At 34.7% G+C, this 25,171-nt stretch overlaps 2 protein-coding genes across 2 annotated transcripts in view; one reads left to right on the top strand and one right to left on the bottom strand.

Annotated features, from left to right (window-relative positions):
* Window positions 1–25,171, bottom strand: part of Ptp36E (protein tyrosine phosphatase 36E) — a 625,696-nt gene that overhangs the window by 485,941 nt on the left and 114,584 nt on the right. The gene's annotated exons all lie outside the window — the stretch shown is intronic.
* LOC149418299 (uncharacterized) lies at window positions 4,689–8,072 on the top strand. Its single transcript, XM_089638724.1, has 2 exons — window positions 4,689–6,929; window positions 7,150–8,072. Exons 1-2 carry the CDS (start codon window positions 4,775–4,777, stop codon window positions 7,236–7,238), a joined length of 2,244 nt encoding a protein of 747 aa, XP_089494850.1. The 5' UTR covers window positions 4,689–4,774; the 3' UTR covers window positions 7,239–8,072.

Here is a 25,171-nt window from a genome sequence, read left to right as displayed (position 1 = left end):
ATTTTGATACTGAAGGAAGTTTGAAAAAAGAATTTTCGTTGAGATTTAGAAAAATCGTTTAGTTCCTTATTTGAATATTATAAAGTGATACGTAATATATATGATTTATAAATCAGTAGGTAGGTGGTACTGAGTACTGAGTAGGTCGGCTAACTCAGATGACAGGCGTCTTATACAAGGAGAGGAAAAACTAATGTAATGATGTTGATGTGCCATAAGTTTCATTGTGCTTCGACATTTATATTGTTGACAGATAGAAAACTAGTTGACAACAAGCAATCGACACAATACACACCTGAGGAACGTGTAATTATTTTTACTGCTTGTTTGACTAATTTTCGGTCTGTTTTTTTTAACAACGTCCTGCACAATGTGCGCGAACAATTACGTATTTGACTGAGTGTCTCCTAGACACGATGTTTACTAGTCATTGACTCGGATAAATAATTTTGATATATTAACAAGTTAGTAATAGTAGATTATAATAAAATATAGATATTTTTTTTTTTTTTAAAGAAAGACAAACATTCCCAGGTTACGAATAACCCAACAATGTTTGAAAATCTCCTACTACCACCACAGAAAGCCGAAAATTTTGCTTGTGTTGTGATGGAGGACTTAGCCAGCCGAGGAATCGTGAGACCCAAGCGCTATGCCCACTCAACCACTGACCGGTCTTATATATAAAAAAAACATGTTGATAAAATGTACTGAGCATAATGTAGAGGGCCCGCAGATACTTCAATAGTACACAACTGCTGTCCACTAATATAGTTGGCAGCTACTCCTAGTCTGGAGACTCTCGATAGATTCTTCTATCTTAACAAGAGTATTGCAATACTTAGAGCACAAGGTCAGGTAGGTATGATGTCCTTGTTTGACCGGTATGACAATGAAAGATGCACCAAGGAACTAGCGTCATTGATCTCTTCGGTACAACGCTAAACACGCGCCCAACACGGTTAACATTTGTCACATGAGGCCGGGTTACTTCTACGACTCGTTCTTGAGCTCAACAGATCGGGTGTGGAACGATTTGCCAGCATCTGTTTTTCCTCCTTTCTACAACATGGGTCTCTTCAAAACCAATGTTCACTCCTTCCTTTCCTCAAAAAACATCCCCACAGATGACATAGACCCTGAGGCAAATAATTTTCCGCGAGGCCGCCTGTGTGGAGTTAATGTTAAAAAAAGATAAAATGTTATTAAGGAGGGTAATTCCACACCTAAATATCAGAAGTCACCAAACCTTGAAATTAGATTTACAATAATACATCATGTTACACGAAAGCACGGAAGCATTCACCTTACCTAGTAATGTACCCAGTCTCTCAAGTGATCACGAACCACAAAGGTGTGCTAACATGTTATTTAGACGACTCTAAAGATTCATCCAAATATGCTTATTGCTAACATATTAGACCAACTTGCAAAAACAAAGTATTCTAATTCATATGACTGTTTAAAAAAAAAAAGAATATTTTAACTTATACTATATTCAATTTTATTGGAATAATTTCTTCAAATTACCTTTGATGGTTATACCAATCAGTGAAAATATCATCAAAGAAGATAATAATACTTTTATCTTAACGAAACCTGAAGATGGAACCCAGAATCTCTGTCTTACATATACAACGCCTCTAACCACTCGACCATTGGTAACTAAATATTTTCATTCATTTTCATTTTTGTCGATCCCATATTTAAAATTCAAAATTAGCAATATTGTCCTTGAATATTTTTTTCGTTTCCTTTTTATTTTTTTGTGTCTTAGATTTATTCGTATTGTTTTCTTCTTAAATGATAGAGAAATTATTTTAATTTAAAATAAAACAATAACTTTGTACACCACCACATAGCACCACTTTTATTTTTATACTAAATGCCTTAAATAAAAGTGATGTTTACTCAGTTATTGTTTTATTTTAAATTATAATGCCTCATCACAAAGTATCTGCTGCATATGAATAAAGATTAATAAACTATTTATTTACAATTCAAGATTTCTTATTTAAAAAATATTATTTTTTTTATAAGACATAGTTTTATGGAACCAGTTCCAGAAATTTCATTACTAAATGGCACTATTCCTCTTGTCATACTATAGTGTGCTAGAACACATGACCCGCTGTGTGGTATATTGAAAAAATAATTGCAATGATTTTTCCTTCGGTATATATTTTTAAGATTGTGAATACCACACAAGTGTCCCAACTGCCTAAACGCAGTGGTAATGGAGTAAGTTGTGATGCTAAAGGAAGGAAGAGGAACGTTGGAAAGATCCGTGATATCTGTTCAATTTTGCAGGCTACCGACATCTGTAGTCTAGAAATTTGAAGTTACTACGTTTAACCAAAATGGTGTGAGTCCTTGCTTAGAAAATAGTGTCAATTTGGTCGGTATAGCAGGTTTCATTTTTACTGCTAGAAATCACAATGACAAGTGTTTTATTTACATGTAGTGGGTTTTGAAGTCTTTAAAAAGGCTCGCATTATGTATTTTTTCGTTCTTTTCTCAACAATAACTCGATAATAAACAAGCTCATAAGTCAGAGCGATCGTAGCAGTGTTATTCGCACAGTTTCCTTATAAATATTGTACCTGTTTCAATAGTTTGAAATAAATGTAAAGTGGTATCAAGAAAACCAGTTTTTATTCAAAAAGGATCATCCCCAATTTTTAACATTTGATCCTTCAACCGGATTACGATCAGGAGATTGTATGTAAAAAAAAAAAACAAAGAACCAGCAGCCAAAAGGATACAAAATTGATTGAAACTGGAAATCATTAAGGAAAGTGGACCACATCGCAAATCTGAGATAAGTATTCAGTGCTTTCCTTCCTATCATCCATTTTATGTTTATTCAGGTCTCATGTAATTTAAACGAGATTAATCTTAAATAGAGTCAATATTATAAATAAAATCACTACCCACTTGAAAATAAGAATATAATATTATTGAATAGTGTTCTCAAATAGTATTGTCAAGATTGTCGTGGTATTCTTTCAAACGGGTGTTTGCTAAAATAAAATAATTGTCAACCGATATTAACAAAATATAATTAAAAATGGAAAATATGAAGTCATTAATAAACAAACGCGGCGTAATCAAAGGAAAACTAACCCGATTCGCGGATTCCTTAAATGCATTGTCGGTAAATGAAATTAAATTAAGATATGAGCGGGTGAAATCATTGTTAGATGAATTCGAAGCAGTTCAACAGAAAATTGAAATGCTACCGGATTCAGACGAAATTGAAAATTATAGTCAACGAGAAGCTTTCGAAAACCAATATTTCTCAGTTTTGGCAACGGCCAAAGGCGCGATCGAATCCGTCGATCAAAGTAAGGTGGAAATTAAACTACCCAACCTCCAATTACGGGAATTTCATGGCGATCAGAAAAATTGGGTTAATTTCGTCGAAACCTTCAAGACTTTAGTCCATAGCAATAGTAATTTAAGCAACGTACAAAAATTCTTTTATTTGCAATCAACTTTAAAGGGAAACGCATTAAAGATAATTGCTAATCTAGAAATTTCTGAATTAAATTACATTTCCGCTTGGGAATTATTAAATGAACGTTATGCAAATTTAAGAACTACCGTTCATAAACACATCCAAGCTCTATTTTCATTAAAAGACATGAAACAAGAAGAGCCTGTAGCATTGAGGTATCTAATTGATGAAACAAACGTTAGTTTAAAGGCATTACAAAATATCGGGGTCAAGGTAGATCAATGGGATCTATTGGTTATTTATATAATATCAAATAAATTAGACACAGCTACCCGAAAAAATTGGGAACAATATATATTACAAGACGAATTACCGACGTTAAAGGAATTCTTAAAATGTTTATCTGCTAGAGCCCAAGTATTGGAACTGATGAACGCTTCTGAGAAAAAATTTTCTAGCTTACATAAAACACAACTAGGCAACAATAATTGCAAAAAAGATTCATCAGTATTTTTAGCGGTAAAGGCTAACAACTGCATTTATTGTAACGAGAAAGGTCACCATATTTATTATTGTAAAAAATTTCTGAAATTAAAATTACATGAGAGGATTGATGCTACGAAATCAATCCAAGCTTGTTTTAAATGTTTAAAGGTGGGTCACCAGGCACAGAGTTGCAAGGCAACCTTTTCTTGCAGGCGTTGTGGCAAAGATAATCACAACACCTTACTACACAATGAGGTACCTCTGCGGGAGGCCTCCAATATGGATGCTGATAACGAGGTTTCAGTATCGAATTTTTCTGCATCGGATAAAGCAGAAAAAATAATATTATTGTCAACTGCCAACATAGGAGTTGTGGGTAGTAACAATAAAATTTTTAAAGCCCGCATTCTGATTGATTCAGGGGCCCAGTCAAATTTTATGAGAGCAGAATTTGCTAATAAATTAAATTTACCATGTGAATTGATAAACAAACCCGTTTCTGGGATCCATAATAACATCACTCACATAAAAAAGAGAATTTCAGTGGAGATGAATTCGCTTCATACTGATTATAAAAGTGAAATATCATGTCTGATTTTACAGGAGATTACAACAAATTTACCACAAGTGACAATGGCGAAAAAAGACTTCAAGTTACCACGAGGATTGGAGCTAGCTGACCCGAACTTCAATATAGCTGCACCCATCGACATCCTGTTGGGCGCGGAGAGCTTTTGGGAAATCCTAACCAACGATAGATTGAAACTCGAATCGGGACCAACACTTCAACGTACGCAACTGGGATGGATCATATCAGGACCAATCCACATGTACCCAAAGCAAAGGCCTGTATCAGATTGTTGTAATTTATCTATAAATAAAATAAGTCACCAAATAGAAAAATTTTGGAAATTGGAGGAGATTAATCCCACTAAGATTCTAAATCATGAAGAAAAGGCTTGTGAAGCCAGTTTTGCTAGTACTCATACTAGACAAGACGACGGTAGATACGTAGTAAGTTTACCGCGTCGAGCATGCATTGATCAGCTGGGAAGCTCATTGCTCACTGCTGAAAAAAGATTTAAAAATATAGAAAGAAAATTTGTGTCAAATCCCGAATTGAAGACACAATATATACAATTCATGCGTGAATATGAGGAATTAGGTCATATGGAGGTGTGTGACCAGTCAAAGGGGGATCGTGAATCCTATTTTTTACCTCATCACGCTGTAATAAAAGAATCAAGCACTACTACTAAAGTGAGGGTCGTTTTTGACGGCTCCGCCAAAACTTCAAATGGAATTTCTCTCAATGACGCCTTGATGACAGGACCTGTTATACAAAAGGACTTATGCACCCAACTATTGCATTTCAGGAAACATCAAGTAGTACTGACGGCTGACATCGAGAAGATGTACCGCCAGATTAATGTGTGTGAAGCGGACCGTGACCTGCAGAAGATAGTGTGGCGCGAGTCGCCGCAGGAGGTGCTCAAGCATTACCGTCTGAAGACAGTCACATATGGTCTGGGGCCTTCCTCTTTCTTAGCCACTAGAACTCTACGGCAAATTGGTATGGATAACAATATAAATTTTCCTAGAGCTAGTCAGGTCATAGAAAATGACTTCTATATGGATGACTTGTTAACCGGAGGAGATGACATGGAATCCTGTAGAGAGTTAAAAGAGCAACTAATCAACATCTTTTTGTCTGCGGGGATGACCTTGAGGAAATGGAGGTCCAATGTCTTGGAGTTGTCAGCCGAGTCGGGCCAAGCTAAGATTGCCGAATCAGGCAATTCTGAAAAAATTATTACTGACAATCCAAGGACTGAGAAAATATTAGGATTAATATGGAATAATGAATCTGATTATTTTTCTTATGTAATAATGAAACCATCAAGTCGAACCGAGAGTAAAAGACAGATATTATCTTGCATCGCATCAACCTTCGATCCATTAGGTCTTCTAGGACCGATTATAGTTGTAGCCAAATTGATAATGCAGAAGTTATGGCAGTCTAAAGCAGCGTGGGATGATCCATTGCCTAATGAAATATTAGCACCCTGGAGGTCCTACCTTCAAGAATTAATTCAACTAAATGTGTTGAAAATACCAAGAAAAATTATTTGCAGGCAATCTACATATCTACAACTACACGGTTTTTGCGACTCATCTGAGAAAGCTTACGGAGCCTGCGTTTACATGGTGTCAGTGGACCATGTCGGTAAGCGGCATTCACATTTAATAACGTCCAAATCAAGAGTGGCGCCATTGAAGTGTATTTCCCTGCCCAAGTTGGAGCTTTGTAGTGCTGTGCTACTGGCTAAATTAATTAAAAACGTAAAACAAGCGTTAAATATAGTGGAGATCGACACACATTATTGGTGTGACTCCATGATAACGTTGTGCTGGCTGAAAGGTCAACCTACGAGATGGGCTACTTTCGTTGCAAACCGAGTAGCCGAAATACAAGAACTTAGTGATCCAGATCTATGGAGACATGTATCATCAGCCGACAATGCAGCAGATATACTTTCAAGAGGAACCACTACAGATAAATTGATAAATTCTGCAATATGGTGGAATGGACCAAGTTGGTTGACCGAGGGAGTCAACGCTTGGCCTATATCAAATATTTCGTGTTCAAACCCTCCTGAACTCAAAGGCAAAAATATTCTATTATCCACAGATATTCAAGAATGGGAGATATTTGAAAAATTCTCATCATTTATTAAATTGAAAAGAGTTACTGCGTATGTATTGCGATTTGTCAATAACTGCAGAAGTGTTAAGGGTAAAATTTCCGACAATTTAAGTGTGGCTGAATTGGAATCAGGCTTGAAATGTCTATTGAGATCAGCTCAAATACACGCCTTTCAAAAGGAATTGAAAGAATTAAAAAACCATGGCATCGTCAACAAGAAAAGTAATTTAAAATCTCTTAATCCCTTCTTACATGATGGTCTAATATATGTAGGCGGTAGGTTGAATTTGGCTACACATTTATCTTACCAACAAAAACACCCAGTTATCTTGCCGGCTAAACATAAGCTAACTGAATTGATAATACGTCACTACCATTATGTAAACCTACACGCAGGACCTCAAGCTTTGTTAGCTGAAATACGATTAAAATTTTGGCCCATCTTTGGTAAAAATACTATTAAAAAGATATTACATAAATGTGTTGTATGTTTTAGATGTCGTCCCCGAACCGGTCATCAAATCATGGGAAATTTGCCACCCGAAAGAATTACGCCGAGTCGTCCTTTCGCTATCACCGGAATAGATTACGCCGGACCAATTCTAATTAAAAGTGGGACGCTGAGGAAGGCTTCCCTCGCAAAATCGTATTTATGTATCTTTATTTGCTTCTCAACCAAGGCCGTTCACTTGGAATTAGTTTCGGATTTATCTAGCAATGCTTTTTTGAACAGTTTAAAAAGGTTTATATCCCGTAGGGGACAACCTGAAAAGATCTTTTCCGACAATGCTAGTAATTTTAAAGGAGCTAGCAGCAGACTCAAAGAGCTGTACACCAGCTTGAGGGAAAACAACGACAATATTCAAAATTATTTAGTGAACAGAGGTATTGAGTGGAAGTTCATAACCCCTCGAGCCCCTAATCAGGGAGGTTTGTGGGAAGCAGCAGTGAAATCAGCAAAATTCCATTTATATAGAATCACTAACAATTCTTCATTAACATTTGAACTCTTATATACCTTAATTTGTCAGATTGAGGCCTGTTTGAACTCCCGTCCATTAACTTCCTTATCCGACGACATCCATGATTACCAACCTCTTACCCCAAACCATTTCCTTATAGGCACTGAATCCTGTATCATTCCTGAGAGAGACGTCCGGGCGATACCGGACAACAGACTAACTCAATATCAGAGGATCAGTTCGCTAATTCAATCTTTTTGGTCTAGATGGAAGCAAGATTACCTGATGGAACTACAAAAGAGAACTAAATGGCAGACCAGCACTCAACGGGCACTGCAAAAAGACGATCTGGTGATTTTAAAGGAAGATCATTTACCTCCACCTTTATGGAAAATGGCCCGAATTCTGCATACACACCCTGGAGCGGATGGAGTAGTACGAGTTGTTACACTAAAAACACCCCAAGGAGTCTTTGTGAGGCCCATCACAAAGATATGTCTGATGCCCCTGGATTCAGACACTAAACCTGTAATTGACGTCCCGGACCTTACCAAGGATTGATTATGTACATTACACTATGATGCTTATCTTCTCGACTCCACCTTGGATGGATCAAGCAGAAGACCTGAGAAGAAAGAAGAAAAAAAAAGGAACAATAATTGTGTTGTGTTCAGTGTAAACTATATTACTTGTGTTATTGAACTATTTAAATATGTAAAAATTAGTATGCAGACGTGTGTAATTTAGTCATTTTTGAATTTTTTTTTGGTTATTTAATAGGATTAATAATTTTCTAGTTATTTTTAGTTTATTAATAGAGTAATTCAACAGCATTTATACAGTTAAATTTATAAGTTTACCAGTAGGGCATAAAAGGGAGTTTTATTTTGTTAATTTCTGCTATTTTGAATTATTTTGTTAGTATTTTTGTGGTATATTTAGATTAAGAATTTTTAGTTTATTCTGTTTGGTTTATAGTTTATTTTAAATAGATTATCATTCAAAAATTTAGTGCAATTTTTGAATCCCGCCCCCTGGCAATATGTTCAATTTTGCAGGCTACCGACATCTGTAGTCTAGAAATTTGAAGTTACTACGTTTAACCAAAATGGTGTGAGTCCTTGCTTAGAAAATAGTGTCAATTTGGTCGGTATAGCAGGTTTCATTTTTACTGCTAGAAATCACAATGACAAGTGTTTTATTTACATGTAGTGGGTTTTGAAGTCTTTAAAAAGGCTCGCATTATGTATTTTTTCGTTCTTTTCTCAACAATAACTCGATAATAAACAAGCTCATAAGTCAGAGCGATCGTAGCAGTGTTATTCGCACAGTTTCCTTATAAATATTGTACCTGTTTCAATAGTTTGAAATAAATGTAAAGTGGTATCAAGAAAACCAGTTTTTATTCAAAAAGGATCATCCCCAATTTTTAACAATATCTTCGCAAAATATATATGTACGGGACCAAGTTAGTGAAGCCCGCACAAATACTGCAAATTCAATAGGGCACCGGCACACATTGACACCTTGATCTGAGAGTTTTTGCAGGGGCAGTAGGAAAACATTAAATTAAACAAGTATTACTTTCCCGAAATCCCGAGTACTCTCGGATGAGAAGTGACTGTTTGTACCAGTTACTTCTCTATTTATTGGACTAAATTATACATTAAATTTCACACATGTTCAATGAGAGTAATTAGCGATCACCCTTATCTCTTCACTGTGTTGAACAAAACAAAACATTAGTTTTTAAATGTATGGTGGCGCCGAAAATCCATTAATATTAACTATAGCAGTCGCACATTAAGGATGTGGGATAAGCATTGAGGCGTGGAATAATATTATAGTATCATATTTATTTTGACGCAGATATCTTAATGGTTTTATCAAAAATATTAAGGACATCGTAAAAACTTGAGATCTTGTTATCTCATAATGACTTTGGCTCTGTACGCAGTGTTGCCAACTCAACTACTTCAAAATATGCTAGAGTGATGGGAAAAATATGCCAGAAATATGCTAAATTACTTTAAAAAATGCCAAAATAAAAGCTAACATAAATTTAACTTAGAAATAAAATCAGTGAGATAAAATATCAATATCTTCATCTTCATCTTCTTCATTAACAGCAGCTGAAGTGGAAGGCTGAGAGACGGAGTTATAACTTTCTTTGGTCCCAATGCAGCGTAGTACTTCGTCAGGAACAGTGTAAGAATAACAGCACTTTCCTGCTCTCTTTAGGCCAAATCTCACGTACAAATTGGAATTTAGGGTTCTCACCGCCAAACGATTTCGGAGTTTTGTTTTGACCAGACTCATTTGGCTAAATACACGTTTTATGTCCGCATTTTAATGCGGCAATGTTAAAATAGACATTGCAAACTGACATAAATCACCGAAGGGGTTATTATTAGCTGCATCTTTATATTGCATGACTTCATTCTAAAACTCTACAGTGGAAGTCAAGGATTCCCATTTAATGTGAACTATGTTTCTCCATTGAGACACCAGTTTTTCAATCGATATCATTTTTGTTAGTTAAAAAATTGATTTTTATTATTTTCATGTTTCTGTAAAAATAAGCCAAATAAATATGCTATATGCTAAAATAGTTATGTAAATAACATAATAGTTATGCTAAACATGGAGTATTTATGCCAAATTTAGCATATAATATGCTAACTTGGCAACACTGTCTGTACGTCCGATATAATATGGTTATAAGACACGGCCAAAGTTATATTCTGAATGTGAATACTCTGAAACATGTGGCAATAATTATATTAAATGTGAAATATCACAAATAAATGGGTACAGATTTGTAAGCACCCGGGTTTTGAACCCGTGACGGGGGACAAGGAGCTTAAACTCTCGGCCAAGAAGGTTGTCTGGAGACACCCTTAAAAGGATGAAAACGGAATATATCACTAAAAACCTCCAGTAGAAAACGTTACATAATGTTCTGGATCACTAGGTAATTACAGGTACCTTTCCTGCATTAATAAAAAGCTATCGCATTTCTCCTGAATCTCTAATTTAATTATTTCAGTGCAACTTGCAAATTGCTTCGCCGGTGAATATTCAATTACCGTCGTACTTAACAATTTTCATCTTGTCTTTGCTAAGAACAACGAACGGTGCACAATTTTACGCTAACTTATAGTACAATTTTTTTCTTTTTTAATTACGAGTTCAGTGATCATGCACTGAGAAAAATGAGTACGCCTTTTTTTAAATTGAGATAATACTGTTAAAATCTGACTGCGTGATCATTTTCTAATAGAATATTAGTCTTACTAATAGTTATTATGTGAATACGTGGTCAGAGGTCATGCAGGTGGACTTGTCCGAATGTAATGGACGAGAAACGAGAAGTTTTTTTTGTTGTTTGTTTTTTGGGTGTTATGCCGTGTTGCGCTAACTCCTTCTTTAGCCGACGTTTCGGACAGCGTTACAGTGTCCATCATCAGGGCAGATCCGGTAGATCCGAAGATTTTAAAACTTACCAGAGAAACGAGAAGTATTATTATTTTTTTGAACACGTGTTTCGACTTCCTCACTTTACCGATAGTTTATCATGAAATTTCTCAAATCATTCGTTCTAAACCTTCAGTCTTTTTTTTAACAGGAAAACGAAAAATTGGACCAGATTTTATTGAATTAACAATATTTTTAATTTCTAATTTGAGATAGGTCGATAGTTTGGAAGACAGGATGCTTGACTAGCATCACAGACACATCACATCACAAAGTCCACAGCAGATACCTGTCCGACATACACACTTTTCTGAACAAAAAAAATGAAATTTAAAAACAAAAAAAATCATTGTCTTCTTTGTGGGTGTATTTCATTTTTATGTTGAGTTCTAGCTATTATCTAACTATCAGATATTATATTGAAAATTTCTCTACCAATTATCTAAATGATTCGAATTCTCATTTTTTCATAATTATTATTTTGAGACAAAGAAATATAACGTTTTTATATAAAATTTTAAAGAAAGACAAACATTCCCGGTTAGGAATAACTTGAGAATATTTGAAATCTCCCATTATTACCACAGAAATGTGGCTTGCTCAGCCACCGACCGGTCGTCGTTTAGATATGTTGCTTAAACTGCTACTTTTTCATTTGAAATACTCTTATATAGTATATTTTATTTTGCCATTATTAACAGCTCCGAAGCAAAGTTACAATTTTTTACATCCGACGTTTTTCGTTAGCTTTATTTTCAATTTCTAGTTTTGCTCACTCAAAAGATTTGGCGTACCTACTAACATAAGATGAGACATAATACAGCTTTTTTTCTATTAAAAGTTGTTCAAAAAAGCCTCAGTAAATTCAGTCGCGTGAAATTTGGGTACAAACGAGTCGGAAAGTGATTATCTGGACTCACCCAGTTTAGCCGTTATATAGCTCTGACTGACTTGGAATTAGCTCAGAGTGACAGTGATAATATTGTGTTTGGCTGACTTTAGTAATACTGACATAGCTCAGGTTATATTTAACAGAGTTCAGATTGGGCCTGTTATAGCTCTGAGTGAGCTAATTTAGCCCGAGTTAGTCACACCGCTTGACACGGAGCCAGACGATTGAGATTCGATTGTCTCGGAGTCTAGGCCGTAGTTTTAATTACGGAGCAGACACTTCAGTAGGGTGATGGAAAACGCATACTAATTGGTCGTAATTATGTACTGCATTTATTTGTTCCACGGACAAATATTCATTTTTAACAGGAAATTAGAAGTATTTATCGCAAATTATCCTAAAAAAGATAGTGCATAAACACGTCAATTAGGATAAACTTCCCCACCAAACACCAAAGAAGACAAACTTTACCACCAAACACCAAATGATAAACTTCACCACTAAACACAAAAGAGGTTAAACTTCCCTAACAAACACCAAATAATACAAACGTCACCACCAAACACCAAATAGGACAAACTTCCCCACCAAACACAAAGAGGACAAACTTCCCCACCAAACGAATAGAATATCGGAAGAAGAACTAGCTAATATATTTAAAACATCATCTTAGTCGCTGAAAACGTATACTAACACATATAGTCCCCCTCAGCACAGGATCTCCTAGTGAGGAGGACTTCAATGATCTGTTTTAATTTTATATATGTATTTTATTTCATGTGCCATACAAAAATGTACCTAATTATTTAAAAAAAGTAACTAAATAAAAAAAAAAACACCAAATAAGACAAACTTCACCACCAAACTACAAATAGGATAAACTTCTCCACCAAATAACAAATAAGACAAACTTCATGCAATTCACAAAGAACAAAGTTTTGTTTTTACTATAATACATCTATTTTCAAGTGTATTTTAAAACTGATTAGCTAGTAATAATTTTGGTTTAACTGAGGATTGTACCTTTCTTACACAAGCAGAAGTCAACCGCGTTAACAACCTCGTCAAGTGCTCAAGTAGGACCGACATTTATTTCGCATGCGAAATGCGTGTATGTCCGTGTGTAGGCGTGATTGCCACCAACAGTTGATAGAAGAAATCAAATTGATGTATTTAAAAATACATTTCTTGCAATTAGCCTAGAATTATCTGTTTCTCATTCTATTTTAATATTTATCTACCTATTAAAAAAATCATACATTACGACAATAATGTCATGTCAAGGCCTGAACATGATTTTGATGAAGTCCGAGATATCGCGTCAATATAAATTATGACCAAGAAATTCATTTGCTTAACGACTGACAAAAATCATTCAAACTGGACCCCCTTTTTATAAATAATAACGATGACTCGTAACAGAATTACAATAACTTTGTAAACTATCTCACAAACAAAATTATTTTTTACAGTTCAACAATAATAAAAACAAATAAAACCTGTCTTTCTGGTTGGATAACAAAAGACTTGTTAAAAATTTTATTAAAAAAGAAACAAACTTTACTTAAAAATGAAAAAGAACCCTGTAACCTATTACTGAAAACAGAACTAAAATACGTAACCAAATAACTATAAAAAAACGAAACTCTAAAAAACAACACTATGGCAGACTATTTAAAAAAATGTGAAAAAAATACCAAAAAAACTTGGAACCTAAGTAACAACATCATCAAGAATCAAACAAACACGCAAAGTAAACCATGTAAAAAACAGAAAAGATATGCGAATTCTTTAATAACTACTTTTGTACTATTGGCGCCCCTTTGGCTGGTAATATAATAAACAAAAACACCCATGAACTGGATGAGAGAATTACATTAAAGTATGAAAGTACGGAGTCAATATACCTACAACCCGCAACTGAACCCGAAATACTAGCTATTATAAAATCCCTAAAATCAACCGCGAGTGCTGAACATCATCAATTAAAATGTGTAACAGTACAAAAACTTGCCCTGCTATTAACACCTATACTAACTAAGCTGATTAACCTGAACCTAATAGAAGGTCAATTTCCGAACAGTTGTAAAATCGCAAGGGTTATCCCAATATATAAAGGGAGCTTGAAAACTCATACTTCAAACTACAGGCCCATTTCTGTCCTACCAATTCTATCAAAAATATACGAAAGAGTAATATACGATAGGCTAAACAACTTTCTCAAAAAAAAAATCATTTCTATATGCCAAACAATACGGTTTCAGAAAAATGTAATGTAATTCCAAAGCGTTGATTTGAAAAATCGATTAAGTATTTCTTCGGTATTTTGAAAGCGACATCAAACTGGATGAGCCAAAAGTGGTTAAACATTTATTAAATCCAAAAGTCTTTCCTAGGCTTAAGTTTGTCCAATCTGACATGAGGATATGAGTAATCACCTTTTCTTGCCTTAATCTATAATAAATTTCTGGTATGAAACGATGTTGCATAGATTTAATATGTAATGATATTTTGGCTTTAGGATATAGGCCTTCCATAAAAAAATCGTTCTATATGTATTTCCGGAATCTCATTTTGTGTAACGATTATGGTTTGTCAGTACACAGCTAAAAAAAGGTTAAAAAATAAACTATTTTATTTTGACAAAGGGCATGCATGCATTTTCCTTCACTTTAGCCATTCTTAATGTGAATAGACGTTTACTAGAGTATTTTGAGAAAAGATCGAAGGAAATCGGAACAAGTCCTGGAATAGATAAGTCAACTTGTTCCCGAGCTTCCAATTTGAGAACGTAAATGTTTATGTCACTTGCTCCGTGGTGCTCCCGAATGCAGGACCGAGCCACAGAAACCTGGTCTCAATCGAACCAGAATTAACTCGTGCTCGGCGATGCAATGCGTCATCTCACTGACATTAAACTACTGGCAGTGAAATAGCTGGAGTGTAAAACGATTTCGTAATAAAACAGGTGTACGATTTCTGCTAGAAATGCAGATGGTTTTCGGAGAAACTGAAAAGGAAAAAAAGGAGAATATTTGGCAATTGTATATTGGAAGGAGGAAGGAAACATAAAAAAATTAAAAGGTATACCAAAGTCATGACTTTAAGCACTATAACAGCGGGTATGGATGTTTTTGTGATAACTCAGTAGTTTTCACGTGAATAACGGGCAAGAGTCCCAGAAAGAATTTCTCTGACCCGAAGTGAACAATGAAACTACGGCTTATTTACCTGAAGCGAGTTGGAAGGGGGGGGGGGAGAAAGAGAATGAGAAACGCTTGGAAATACCTACTTGGCTTTTCGAACTTGGTATTTAAACAGCTAAACACGGCTAAGCCCATTTCCGTGGTAAGCAGTCGTTCACCAGGGAAAATGCCTAGAATATCTAAACACTCTTAGAGCAATCGTTCAGTTAGTCAAACAGCCGGTAGGCAATAACCTTTTGTGGGGTGTTTGTCGTGTGCATTAAGTTCGATAATCAATATTCCACTAATAAGCTCATACATTAAAATAAAATTAATAATTATTTTTAGTACCATTTTCCGAAAACTATTCTCAATGGTGATCTATAGTGAAAATAATAATATAAAACCAGTAGGCGAAACTTCTTATTAATTATTAAAGATTTTGAAAAGGCCTGCAATGATTATTCGGTTGGCTAATATTATCAATACTTTTTAGGATAACTTCCACTCCATTAATTATCTTTCCAGTAAAGCTTTTAGGTTGTATTACCACACTAAGAGATATACGTTCAGAAAGAAAAGCTTTTACGTACAAGAAAGCTCTAAAACCACCGTATAACATTCCACAAAGTGGGAAACAAAATGATTATAAAGCGAATTCACGTCTACCAGCATTTTCTAGTTATTACTCTTTCTACATCTAGTCTAGAATGTATAGCTTTAGTTGCTTCATTGTACGGTTAGATACGCCCGAAGAGCTTTTGACATTTCACTAGGCAGTAAGACGACCTCGGCTCAACGGGAAAGACCTACAAACATACGACACACTTCCACGTGAATATTCTAGACCTAGACCACATCTTACTTTCAGCATCGTGAAGAAGGTAGCGCATATATACTACTCGTATGCAATAATTTTAATACGTGTGACAGAACCAGACCACAGAACTTTGACGTAAGGCCTAAGAAAGATATGTATTTATTTTATCCCTTTAAACGCTTTTACATATAACATACCCATTAACAGTTCAGTAGATAAGTATGACTGATATAAACATAGGAAATTAAAATTATTGCACAAGAAAGAAAAAAATAATCTGCACTTAAAAGTATCAATATAATTTTTTACTTTTAGATAACGTTACCATTCTACACATCCAGAGCTCAATATTTTCATCAAATAAATAAATTATTTCTAATTTGGGAGGCGGGTTTGGTTACCGCCGTCACGTGAACCATTTGTTGGGTAATCAAAACCTCTGCCATGGGTCGTCGGGAACTCATACTTTACTTGGAAAGGACTCATTTTGGAAAGAAGTCATTTGATAAAACCTCTCAACCATTCATTTGATAAAACCTCTGGGACTAAAATATTACATAAATATGGGATTGGAATTAGGTTTAACAATTTAGAAGCCCTCGAAATTAAAAAAAGCCGTCAGTAATAAATCAAATATTATCAACAATCAAATCAATTTAACTGAAAGTCCAATATTTAATTTATTCCGTTAACCTCTGATAAAACTGTTTCCTCCCTTCCCCCTCCCTTCCTACCCATCCTGTAATCAGTCTCCATCCTTTCTCGTTCTAGCACTAATAAGGTGTCTGCTCTTTTATTTCTATCTCTTTCACTCGTCACTGTTCTTTTATTTCTATCTCCTTCACGCATTGTTTTATTTTCTTCTATATATATATGTGTCTGTATGAAAATAACTTTAGTTGATATAATAAGCCCTGACGAAGCTTGAGCTAAGCGAAACCTGGTTGGCTGTTAATATTAATTCATAATAAAAGTGGTGTTTTACAAAGTGTATTTTTTGTTAAGTGTAGGTTATTAACTTGAAAACACTTTTCAAGTTAATAACCTCTTTTAAATACAACCCCGGTTTTGTCTCTATTGCTCTCATCGCGGAGAAATACAACACCAATTTTGTCTCTATCGCTCTCATAGAGAAGACATTTGGAAAAGGAACGGATGACCTTACATAGTGAAGACGGGTTCAATCGTCAGTTTATTTACGAATAAAGTGATGTATACAGATTTCGGTTTGGGAATTTACCAAATAATTTATTATTGTTTCTTAACTTTTGCATGTTTGCATTTGTAACTTATTGTAGTTTTTCTTTTGCACATTAAAACTTTTTTTACATATTTGACAGTTTGTTCCAAAAAATCTTAACTATTTTACAGCTCAGACATGTGGTTTATATTTATTTATTCATTTTATTTTAGGGAAATCAACAGTTTTACAATATGGTTGTTTTAAACATAGATATAGATTTCCCTATAAAAATAACACACAATGTGTTTAAAAATAAAACAGTATAGGTGTTGTTGTAATTATATATTTAAATAAACAGAATATCTTATTGCAATACTCCATAATATATCATGACGTTTTATTTGGTTTGGTTTAGTAGGATATGAAAACATTTTTAAGTGAGGTTTTTTTCACAATACAATTAAAGAAATCTACATCATAGAGAAAGTTATTATACAAATTGAACACAATCAAAAGGACTGCATTTTGATCTGAATGATGCCACAAAGTGAATTTGCAATTATTGAAGAAGAAATTGCTAAATCGATAGTGCGATTTCTGTCGAAGACACGGACAAATAAATTATGTTTTTATATTGCATAAAATGGAGATAACACATACTATGTAAATATACTTTCCGGTTGACTTACCCTTTTAGGTGCTTAATTGATAAAAATAAGTAGGTACTTAACACTTCACCTATTTGCAGTGCGTTCAAAGATATTTTTCAAAAAATGCACTGTAAGATATAATATATGTATATTATATAATATATATGTCTATAAAGTATATGTATATAAAGTAGGTATTTCTATTGAAAAATTATAGTTGTTCCCAGCATACATAGTAGAAGGCATTTCATCAAAATAAATTAAAATAATAGTTGTTCCCATCATACACAGTAGAAGGCATTTCGTCAAAATAAATTAAAATAATAGTTGTTCCCATCATACATAGTAGAAGGCATTTTGTCAAAATAAATAAAAATAATAGTTGTTCCCAGCATACATAGTAGAAGGCATTTCGTGAAAATAAATTAAAAATTAAAACAAAATATAAATGTAATTATGCTAGGTTAAACGAGATGTATTTAAGTATTTGATTGCCTCTTAGATTTTACCGAGAAAACTTACTGACATAAAATATTGCTAATGTATAAAAAATCTGCTAAAATTATTTAAAATGAGGACGGCGGAACACGTTTTCGTTGAATTTCTAATATTTTGGTATCTCGTCATTATTTATCAGGAAAAGCACACCTGCATGAACACGTGTTCGGAAATATTCTGATTGGACTTTTAACAGGATTTCAAGAAATCAGCCTTACTCATTTTTCTTCAAAGAAAGAAAACATTTGTGTGTCAAACCATCATTGTCCAGAAAGATTTTGTTGGTTGACTACACCAAAATGTTTGCTTTAGATGTGATTTATAATATTTAAATTGCATTTTATAGTAGAATAGATTAGGCGATTAGCAGAATAATTAAATTATTAACGTTTTCGACTTATCACGACAAAAACACACGGAGTTAAATTTCCATGGTAAAAACTTGAGTGAAATTACTGTAGCATAAATTATTCCATCTCTGTTCCCCCAAAATTGAGATAATTCTCGGTGATGGATGACTCTCATCTGTCTTGTAGAATATGCTTCCCGGGTTCCAAAGAACCGCCTAACGCCAACGAGTCGTGACGGATTCTGTGGACATTCTGGCTGCTTCCTATTTCTAAATTCCACATTCTACATTCACAGGGTATGAATATGTTGCTGATAAACTTATGTGATTATGTACTCAAGTTTGTACTGTGGTGAATTTGTATATATAATACTTCGGGGTTATCTAGAGTTGAAATCTTAATGTTTATTTATTTATTTATTTTGTAAGAAACAAACAGCTTTTATATAATATGCAGTGATAGATATAAATATACAAGTTAATTGAAGTCAAGCCACAGAAGTTTCTTATGTTAAAGTGCATTAGAAATGAAGTTTTAGTTTCTTAAAATTAATTTGGTGTTAAAGGAAGGGGAGAGGAAGAGGAAAATAGGAAGAGGATAGGAAGAGGATAGGAAGAGGAAAATAGGAAGAGGATATGAGATGCTACCGATACATTCCATACTCTCATATTAATAATCGATCGTACGCATTACTTCATATCGATATTTCTTTAGGTTATTACCAAAAATGTCAATGCTGTAAAAATTTTTATTATATTGTGCACATGTACGAGGAATTGGGGAATTTTTTCGAATGTTTGTTCTACACGAGGGTAGATAAAATAAATCAGATTGTCGGGTTGATCTAGACGGAATATGAAAATTTATTAAATTGGTAAGTTCTGGTGAGTCCAGACCATTATTTAGGATTTTAAATAATAGGATTTGATCAAAAAATAGACGTCGTGTTTGGAGGGAGTTAAAATTATGAAATTTAATAGATTCGGTATAATTTGAGAAGTGTAAGTTTAGTTTATAATTTAAGTGTTTAAAAATTGTTTTTTGAATTCTTTCGATATGGGCTTGGTATAAAGGAGTCCAGATCGGTGTACAGTGTTCCAGGTGCGGGCGAATATATGAGGTGTAAAGGGAATATAGAGTGTTTATGTTGTGGAAGGGTTTTGCTATGCGAATTATAAATCCCAGCATTTTTTTGGCTTTGTTAATGATGTCATCAGTGTGTTGGATAAAGTTTAATTTAACTATGTAAATAGTTTAGTGACTTGTCTCATCATGAGGTATTTAAAATAAAGATCGAAATGTGAATCTATGAGAAAATGTAATTATTTTGGTTTGTTAGCATTGCATTTTCGATTTATGACTTAACTAATGGTTTTGGGAACAAACAGTCATTACCCTAGAGTCAATATGTTTGTCTTTTGGAACAGCTCGTATAGTCTCGTGGAAATCGTTGTCATCGTTAGAAATATAAAGTAAACGGTTTCAGAAAGAAAAAAACATCAAACGTTTCATTCAAATATAGAAATATACCAAAACATCAGTAAAATGCACAACTCTATGAAACCAAAGGTTCCGTCCATAATTTGAGAAAAATTTATAATTTTTTTTATATGAAACGACAAAAAATTAAGTGACATTAATATTTTCAATACATTTGTCTAATAATTTTTTTCAGAAATACACACAACATCTTCGACTATCTAAGTAATATCACGGTTAACCTATCAGTGGCCTGATAGGTTAACGGCCGTTGTTCCCAACTTTTCGAATGATGAATCTCAGTCTCCGATCAGCTAAATGATTTGTTCAGTAACGTTCAATTCGCCCGTTTCCAAACATCTTTACGGTCCCAGATCTTAAGTGGTCCTTTCCACTTTCATGGGCAGTAAAATGACATGTAAAATTATATATATTTTTAAACAAACATGTGTTATATGTTAAAAATAAAGTGTTAGCTTGACTTTAATGAAACCGTGTCTTGGCGTTGCGAATATGTTTCACTCTGTCGACACTTTTTATAACTGTTCATTTACCGATGCAGGCTTAATCCAGTAGGTTGGCTTCCTTAAATCGGGTGAGCACTCAGTCGTCACCTTTCCGTTGGAAAGAGTGTAGTTGTGCGTTTGAGCAGTGTTGAGCCGAAATTTCGGCTCAACAGTTGATCATTAAGATTGAGAACAGCGGCCGTTAGAGTTGTCAATGCTTTTGTGTGAATCAGGTTGCAAATTTCAAAGACTGTTCGTTTATTTCACCACCGAATAACGTAAAAATGCTATACAAGTTAAGTAATGATGCTAATAAGGACCCTCGTCAAAAGGGTACTATTTTGAATTATTTCCTTATTGGTAATGGTTTAATATCAATAATATCTATTTGTAATAAGCATTTACTTTGTGTCTCGTCATAATTTACTATAAAAGATATAAATTTGTTTTAGACCACTTTAATTTTAATTGCACTCTACCGGTTTCGGAAGCACCCTTCCTTTGTCAGGAGAATATTGTCAATAGTATCTATTTGATGAATTTGTATTATTTCACAATTTACTCATTTAAAATAATATCAGTATCGCCCTGGCGTAAGATCACCATTCATAATTAAAACGTTGCTTGTAATGGCTTTGGCCATGTTTGGTGACTCTTTCCTCTTTTGCATCTCCTTCCCCTCCTAACTACCTTCAGCTGCACAACATTCTCTAATTGGGGATTCCGTAGTCTTACTGGCTCCAGAAGGTTGGAAGAAATTTGTCAATCAGCATGGTGTTACTTGACTTGGTTTAACCAGTATTGTATATTACCAGTTGACAGTATTTGGAGTAAAAAAAGTAAATAAAATTTTGGAATCCAGTGACTTATTGATGTTTTCTTGAAAAATAAAACATTAAAAAGACACTATTTCAGAATTTCGTTTGAATGTTTTACTCCAAATAATGTCAGAAATCACTGGTTAAAATACGTCAAGTAAATCCCTTAATACCCTTTATATCGGATCAGTTAGCCGAGTTTTCTATCCATTACGAGTATTTATTTTTTATAATAATGGATACTGATTGACAGCTTATCGAGAGAATTTTGAAATACCCATTAATAAAAATACAATCACTGACTAGTGCCGTTGATATTTTTTAAAAGTCACACAAGAATTATGTACACTGTGTCAAAATGGAATTTTTTTGGTTAAACTTTTGCTTAGGAAATACGAAAAAATAGGGGGTAAAAATATTTCTAAAGAAAATCTTATCTCTATTATTTTGGCTAGCTTCGTTCTGTAGATTGAAGCTCAGTTAAGAGAAACTACAGAAATCTAATATACAGTTTAAAGTTAGAGTCAGTGCCCATCTACCCATGTTCCCGAAGTGAGAACCTTAATACTCCAAACACGGTTCAGAAACTAACTTCTAAGTATTGTGAAATCTTCTGGTCTCGGGTTGGCTTCGAGTATAAGCGTCCTTTTCAGCGTAAACTCGGATATCTGAGATAAAAAATATATCTTCACACGGCTTATCGAGGGGTGCTGCAACGTTGCAGCGGATTTCTTAATAAGATTCAGAATATCTGGGATATAGACAGTTAGATAACTTTATGCAATGTGATATAATGCTCGAGAAATTTCCGTTTTTATATTTGTAAGTATATTATGTACGTGATAGGGTATTTTACCCATGTACTGGTAATGAAAGAGCGCGGAGGTTTACACAAATTTATATTGGTAAAAAAGGCACAAAGGTTCGATCGAATATTTGTAGAAAAAGCCCCAATTTCCTGTTACACAGCGTGAAGATCTTTGACTCCGGGACCGAAGTCAACATCGCAATCATCTTCAGAAATAATATATTATAATAAAACAAAAACAAAAACTTTTTACCACTTTACTTTTACAGACTGTAACCGGTTTCAGCTAGTTAAAGCCATCTTCAGACTGGTAGACTTTAGAAATGGAAAACAAACAGGCTTTTTCTTGTTTGTACGACATAGGTAGTTGTTTTCCGTGAAAAAAATACGGAATGTGACATGATTAAACTAGATGAAAACCGTGAAATTTGGTTTCTACTGGATAAAAAAATATTATACATTTCACAACTTCTGTATAAAAATAAATGTTTCTTTATAGTGATTTATTTAGGCTGGCCGCATACATACGTTTTCCGTATTCGATTTCCGAATTCGTTTTCCGTATTCGGAATTCCGTGAGACTAGCGCAAACGTTCGTTTTTCTTCATTCGGAATGTATAAACGTCAGTACCAGTGTTGCCAACAAGGGCGATATATCGCCATTTAGGCTACTCAGAGCTAGAATCGGCGCCGAAAAAATCTAAAAGGCGACTGATCGCCAATTAAGCTACTTCAAAAACATCAATTTTAAACATGTCCCGAAATTCTCTAGCCACCCCCCCCCCCCCAATGAAATTTATTTTTTTCTGGGGACAAATTTTATATTTTCTTGAAATTCTCTAGCCACCCCCTCCATGAATTTTTTTTATTTTCTGGGGACAAATTTTATTTATTTTAAAATTCTCTAGCCATCCCCCCCCCCACGAAATTTTTATTTTCACGTAAAAACATGTCCCACCTAACAGCAAATTCGGCTACTTTACGGCGATATTAGGTCAAGATCCGTTGGCAACACTGAATTACTGAACGGAAATTTCCGAACGTTTGCGTCGGCACAAACAAAATGTATGCAATAGTTGCGTTCCACATGACGTCATTAGGTTTTTTCCATTTGGTTACTCCGAACGCGCCGGCTCGCATTCGGCACGTGCGTAAGGAATTTGTTCCGTTCGGAACTAAAACGAACGTGTGCGGCAGTTAATGTATTTTCTACTGATTCCGTGCATTCGGATGTCCGAATACGGAAAACGAATTCGGAAATCGAATACGGAAAACGTATGTATGCGGCCAGCCTTACGGATATTGTGTTGTGTTCCGCTACCTCTTTCTGTAACCAAAGTTTTGGACTGCATTGCAGTGTTCATCATCGGGGCAGGTGTGTATGAATGTTTCTTCATCAAATCGGAATGTTTCTTTGTTTGTCTTCTATAGATTCAAAACTACTGGATCGATATTGCTAAATATTTGAAAGTTTATTTTTATTAGTGCCAGAAGTGTTGAAAGAGTTGTTTGAATGGTGGAAGAAGTCGGAGACGCCCGAGGTAAACTTAACGCAGGGAAGACTTTATACACGTCAACTCTGCACTGGAATGAGATACGGAGTCGAATTAAAGTCGATATGATGTAGGTTTTTAACAAGTAGTTGTTTCAAAGACCCAATCCTGTCTGATTACGTCTAAAAGGGATCCAAATGATAATCTAGTCTCCTTCAACGGAAGCAATCTTCCGAACAGGCCTTCCATTGATATGCTTGGTGTAACTATAAGTGACCAGCTCAGGTACGGGGGCTCCATCGAAGCTAGAGTAAAGTTGGCCTCTCAGAAGCTGGGCGTACTGTACAGGGCCCGCAGATACTTTAATAGTACACAACTGCTCACCCTGTACAAATCGCAAGTGCGCCCTACTGTCGAATTTGGCAGCCATCTCTGGTCTGGAGCCCCAAAATACCTGAAAAAAACCCTTGACTCTGTGCAGAAACGGGCGGTCCGTTTGATAGATTCCCCAATCTTAACAAACGGACTGCAATCTTTAGAGCACAGGCGTCAGGTAGGTATGCTGTCCTTGTTCTATCGGTATTACAATGGAAGATGCTCTGAGGAACTAGCGTCATTGATCCCTTCGGCACCGGTGCGTAGTCGGGATACACGCCAAACGCGCGCCCAACATTTGTACACAGTTGACACTTGTCACATGAGAACGGGTCGCTTCTATGATTCGTTCTTAAGTTCAACAGCTCGGCTGTGGAACGAACTGCCGGCCTCTGTGTTTCCTCCCTCCTACAACATGGGACTCTTCAAGACCCATGTTCACTCCTTCCTCTCCACAAAAAGACCCTCCACACAGCATCCCCAAAGATGACATAGGCCCTGAGGGAAATTATTTTCTTCAGGGCCTCCTGTGTGGAGTAAATATTAAAAAAAAAAAAAAAAAAAAAAATGTCAATTTCAATTTAACAATGTCAATTTCAATTTCATTTTTAACAATGTCAATTTCAAGTCAATTTTAACAATGTCAATTTCAATTTAACAATGTCAATTTCAATTTCATTTTTAACAATGTCAATTTTCTACATCATATGATAGTAGAACAAGTCAAGGAGGCCCAAGGTACATATGAATCAAATAATTATTAGGACGATATGGCACGATGAAGTAAAACAAAATTTAAAAATTTTCGTCAAAAACATTTTTTTTTAAAACTGTTTTGTTAATTTTCACAACTTTACGCACAGCAACATACGATATTATGTAGAAAAATCATTACCACTTTTATAAAATAATTTTTTTTTATTTTGTGAATGCCTCAGTAAGATAAAACAAGTAATGGTGAAATAACTTACAATACAGCGATATTTTTAATTATTATCATTTTCAGCAACAAATTTTTCTTT

This window comes from Hesperophylax consimilis, chromosome 13 (genome assembly GCF_061612785.1).
Source record: "Hesperophylax consimilis isolate HC1 chromosome 13, BYU_Hcon_1.0, whole genome shotgun sequence".
Lineage (NCBI taxonomy): Eukaryota > Metazoa > Arthropoda > Insecta > Trichoptera > Limnephilidae > Hesperophylax > Hesperophylax consimilis.
Note: the sequence above shows the minus strand (reverse complement) of the source record. Positions and strands in the feature narration are given on the sequence as shown.